General features: G+C 54.2%; 1 protein-coding gene across 1 annotated transcript; it reads left to right on the top strand.

The window, feature by feature from the left end:
* Positions 1-712: 712 nt before the first annotated feature.
* Positions 713-2349, top strand: LOC112459467 (exportin-6-like; the record flags this gene model as incomplete). Its single annotated transcript, XM_025023570.1, has 1 exon — positions 713-2349. A coding segment is annotated over one exon (1637 nt), but the record flags the coding sequence as incomplete, so codon positions are not given.
* Between the last annotated feature and the right edge of the window lie 2729 nt (positions 2350-5078).

The following is a 5078-nucleotide window of genomic DNA, read 5'->3' as shown; positions in this document are numbered from 1 at the left end:
GAACGCGAGGTGAATAAAAAAAATTGTCGCGCGTCGATCGAACGACTAGACGATGAGTCATCTCCATCGATCCCGACGAGTCGGGAAAACCACGTGCTGCCCGTCGCCGCCGCGGGATCGAAACAACCTTCGGACCGAGAGTTGAAAAACAAAAACAAAACAAAACGACGACGACGGGCGCGCGACACCCCTCCCCCCGCGAAACGAACCGTCCGGAACGCGTCGTTCTCCCCTCCCCCAATTCCCGAAACGTCCGGACGAGCGACCTCGAACGAGTTCGAACGAGTTCGGACGCGCCCGAACGCGCGCGCGCGCGACCGACGACGATGAAAAGAAAAGAAAAAAATAAAAAACAAACGAAAAATATCGGCCCGCGATTCTCCCAAAACCGCCGTCGGTAACGGCGCGAGCGCCGCTCCGAGCGCCCTCTCGGAAAATGCCCAAATCCCCGCTACGAGCCCCCCCGTTGGCGGCCCTGCCCCGCGCCGAACCCCCGTTGGCGGCCCTGACGCACCCAACCTTCCGTCAAATGTTCCCCTCGCGTCGCGCACCCCCTCTCGCCCAGTTTTCGCTTCCCTCCGCATAGCCCCCCTCCGATGACCCTTTACACCGTCCCTCGACCCCCGCGCCCACCGCTTACGGCGCTCCCCCCGCGGCAGCGAAGCCCCCCCCGACGCCGCGTAACCGCAAGCGAGATCCCCGAGTGTAAAAGTACCTGTTGCCCCCCTACTGAAACTGGTAGTGGACATAGCGAGACACGACTGGCCGCATTTCTATCCGGATTTTTACTCTAATATTTTACAGCTGTTGGGCCACAAACACACAAGACTGCTGGGACTTGTATATTTGAGAACAGCTTTGGAGGAACTAGCCACGCCGAGAGAGGATTTACCAATGCACAGGAAAAGCGAGCTATTCAGGCTGTTAAGTGCACAAGTGCCTCTGACTTTGGATACACTTACAGTTCTTCTGAAAGAAACTACAAACGTGCAAAGCCGTTCTGGGACCGTGACACCACCTCCGTCACCTACCAGCGGACAAAGTCTTGCACCTGCGCGAGCGGTGCTGGACGTCGAGGGATTAGCAACGGGAACGAGTGAAGTTTGCACAGCTACTCTTGAAGTTCTGGCGCACCTGTTTAGTTGGATAGACGTGTCGGGCAGTATCTCCAGTAACTTGATAGATGCCATTTTTACATGTGCCAAATACCACGATGCGATGAATGGCAAGCAAATTGAGATGGCCGTTCAAGCTTTGACTACAATCCATGAACTTTTATACAGACCATTCTCGCCCGACGAGACTGATACATTGTTACTGGAGATATTTCAGAATGGCGTTGGTTTATTCCAGTTAATGGAACGTCTGGACTCGGTAGAGGAGAGCTACATGGAAAAAATGACCGAGTTTTTGCAATTGTTTATAACGAATCACATGAAAAAGATGGAGTCAAGCTCAAAGTTTCCAGTAAATACATTATTGGAGCGGATCTTACAAAAAATGAGTTTTAAATTGAACGCTCGGGTATTGAGAGATCTCGACACGGAAAATTTGGACGAGAATGAAGAAACAGAATGGCAACATTTTCTAAGGTGCAATATAGAATGTTTGGCAAAGATTGCTGACATTTCACCTATCCCGATATTTACGTTATTGTACCGTTCGTGGAGAGAAGGATTAATCGTTTTTGGTGAATTAGGCGCGGCAGTCGCTAATGGCCGAGTTATTTTATTAAATGATGCAGAGGCATCAAATGTGCATGCACATCTGAGAGATCTAGCATCGATTACGCAAGCTTTAACCAGGCTATATTTCCTTTTCATCGGAGATCAAGCAAACATCGATCAAGGTTTAGCCGAAGAAGTTGTGTCACAAACTCTAGAGGCGTGTATGTTTGCGAGAGATAATCAGCTGTATAAAGCAGCGATACAACCAGCCGCTATCGTAATAGATCTCATAGAAGTACATTCACAGCTTTTGGCTTCTCTTCAAGCATGGTGTCATTGGATAGCCAGAAGACCGAAGGCTAAGGAAACGCTCTGTCAGCGTTGCATCGATTCGTGTCTTTGGGCAACGACGTATACCGCGTCCTGCGACCATCCGCCTCCTCCAAATCTCATCCACTCTGCCATTCATCTTTTTCAAAGTATCACCGCCATTTTAAAGCCCATCTTATGGGACCAACCGACTTTCAGGAATCTAATTTCTATGGGCACGTATCCGTACTTGAAATCAGATACGATTAAAGTTCTACGTAGAGCATTGATAAACGGGATTATATTACCACCTTTGGACTTGCGGGGTACGCCGGGCGAATCGCCGCAAGCCGGCGACGGGCGAAGCAGGTAAGAGAAGTCGGCAAATTGGATCCGTAACTTCGGAATAAGGATTGGCTCTGAGGAGCGGCTGACGTGCCGGGCCTGGGCGAGGTGAACCGATCGGCGTTCTCGCGCCGGTCCCGGGGATCCGAGCTCGGTCCCGTGTCTTGGCCTCCCGCGGATCTTCCTTGCTGCGAGGCTTCCGTGGCGGCGCGAGCCGTCGTGGTCGTCCTCTTCGGCCGCCATTCAACGCTCAGCTCAGAACTGGCACGGACTAGGGGAATCCGACTGTCTAATTAAAACAAAGCATTGCGATGGCCCTCGCGGGTGTTGACGCAATGTGATTTCTGCCCAGTGCTCTGAATGTCAACGTGAAGAAATTCAAGCAAGCGCGGGTAAACGGTGCACCCTGTGCCCTTTACCCATAAAACTGCTGGGCTGCTGCCCAATCCCAGGTAGCTGGGTAACGGATGCAGCCGGTAGTACTGAACAGGGTAGCGTTTCGCGAGGCGAGCGCGGCGTGCTCGTGCGTGGGAGGTGCCCAATACGAGCGGGGTATATGGCGCACCACGTGCCGTATATTTCTAAGGCGCGTCGACTGCTACCGAATCCCGGATCCCCGGGCAACCGATGAGCGACGCGTTAACAGTACGGGGTGACTCGTGCGATTACGTGGTAGCTGGTGGCATGGCACCAGCGACGGCAACTCGTCAAACGTGAGCTAAGATCGCTCGACACGAGTACTACGGGGGTAGGGAGCCCCACCGGGAGGCTACCGGTGCCCTACCAGATGGTGTCGGACTCGTAGGGGCAGAGGTTTCGCATAGCCGAGTGAGCGGCATAGAGGGCCTAGTGTGGGTTAGCGCTATGAAGCTCATGTTGCGCATTACCTGTTAGTGGGGTGCCTTGGCACCCCGGTCTTGTCAGTAGAGCTGATCTAATCCGAGTAGGTCATGCTCGCTGCAGGATTAACCCTGCTACCTGGGGAACACCACAGGTACAATAGTGAGTCATATGTGCGTTACGGGAAACCGTACTCCTACGTTTGAAGGGTCGGCTTGTCCGGGAGTACGTAATCGTCAGGTATGGGCTCTGTAAGGGGGAAATCCCCGGTGTCGGCTCCGATTCTAGCGCGAAGGGAAGTACTGCTGACGTTGATTGCACTCCGACCACGGGAGGATTCTGGGGGGGCTAACCGCCCCCCCAGACCCCCCGGTGCGGTCGTAACTATGACTCTCTTAACAGTAGCCAAATGCCTCGTCATCTAATTAGTGACGCGCATGAATGGATTAACGAGATTCCCACTGTCCCTATCTACTGGTGAGAGTAGACATGACTTACGGGAAATAGCACTTTCAGGGAACGGTGCTCACAATGGCAAAGCGCTTAGGCGCCCACGTGCTGAGCGAAGTAGAGAAATGCGGCGTGCTGCTGCTTTGTAAGTACAGGGATAACTACTCGGGCGACGGTTTATGGTCGGAGTCACTCGCCTGTGACCCGATCATGCCGGTCAGCTCGTGATGCACGGGCCGTCCTCTAGACGCGCTCGCATATCTGTCTGGTGATCCCGAAATGGGGTAAAAGGGCTCAGTGGAGCCTCTGGGTGTCTCTCTTGAGACGTGGCGTACCCGGAGAGCTAGCTGGCCCGTCCCGGCAGTGTTGCGAGTGAGAGGCGGTCCAAGGGCGTTCTGCTCTCCTGCTGTGTTGCGCCACGCACGGCGGGAGAGTAGGGCGTCATAACACTTAGGTGTTATTTGAACGGTGGGTGACAACCCCCGACAAATTTTTAGAAAACAACACGCCGCGGAAAACTTGGTAGAATGAGTCGTCGTACTCAGTTCGGTTTAGTTGCTTTTGTAAAGCAACACGCCTAGAAAAACTTGGCATCGCGAGTCGTCGGACTCGGAGTGACGCGCCGCGGGCGAACTTGGTTTTCTCGTGGGTGTTGCCGTCGGCGGCGACTCTGCCGTCGGCGGAAGCAACACGCCGCGTGAGTGCCCACAAAGCAACACGCCGCTGAGTGACCGTCGTCAGCGGAAGCAACACGCCGCGTGTCTGCCCGCAAAGCAACACGCGGCTGAGCTACTCGCCGCCGGAGGCAACACGCCGCGGAAAACTTTAGGTTTGATTGCTAAACACCACCTAAAGCAACACGCGGCGCCGATCTTTTGAGGTCGGCGATGTTCTTCGGGTCGTACAAAGTCATGATCTACAGGACTGTTGAAGCGCAATACATGCTGTGCCGCAGCACTTAGCCTATCACAGTCAAGCCGAACTCCACCTCCATCGTGGTTCCCACCGGTAACTATGATTTGGCTCAGGCTTTGGCCTTAGCCGTCGTAGGCCAACGGAGTTAAGGCGATACGCGGGCTTCTCCCGGCCAGCGGGCCTTCGGGCTGCTACCGGCTCTTTCCGGAGGGGGTGCGGCGGTTCTGGGGGGTGTGTGAGTGTGTGCGTGTCGATGTTTGTTTGCGTGTTTGTAATTGTAATCGTCGAGTGCCAGAGATGCGGTCGGGTGTCGATGGATATTTCTCGAAGACTAACCAAGTGGGGAGTAGTAGACCCCACGACCGTAGGATGCGGTCATGTTAGTACCTGACCTCTGCGGCGTAATAAATGGTAAGTTCTGGCCTAGTGCCAGTAAAGTCCATGTGAAACCGCATGTTCAATGTGGAAGAACCGCTGTCCGTATCCGGGCGGAGCCTATTCGGGAGTTGAAGTCGGCCCCCCCGGGCACATGTGTGGAGGATTAGCTGATCA

This window comes from Temnothorax curvispinosus, unplaced genomic scaffold, assembly GCF_003070985.1.
Source record: "Temnothorax curvispinosus isolate PA1 unplaced genomic scaffold, ASM307098v1 QBEX01009842.1, whole genome shotgun sequence".
Classification (NCBI taxonomy): Eukaryota; Metazoa; Arthropoda; class Insecta; order Hymenoptera; family Formicidae; genus Temnothorax; species Temnothorax curvispinosus.
This window is presented reverse-complemented; position numbering and strand designations above follow the sequence as displayed.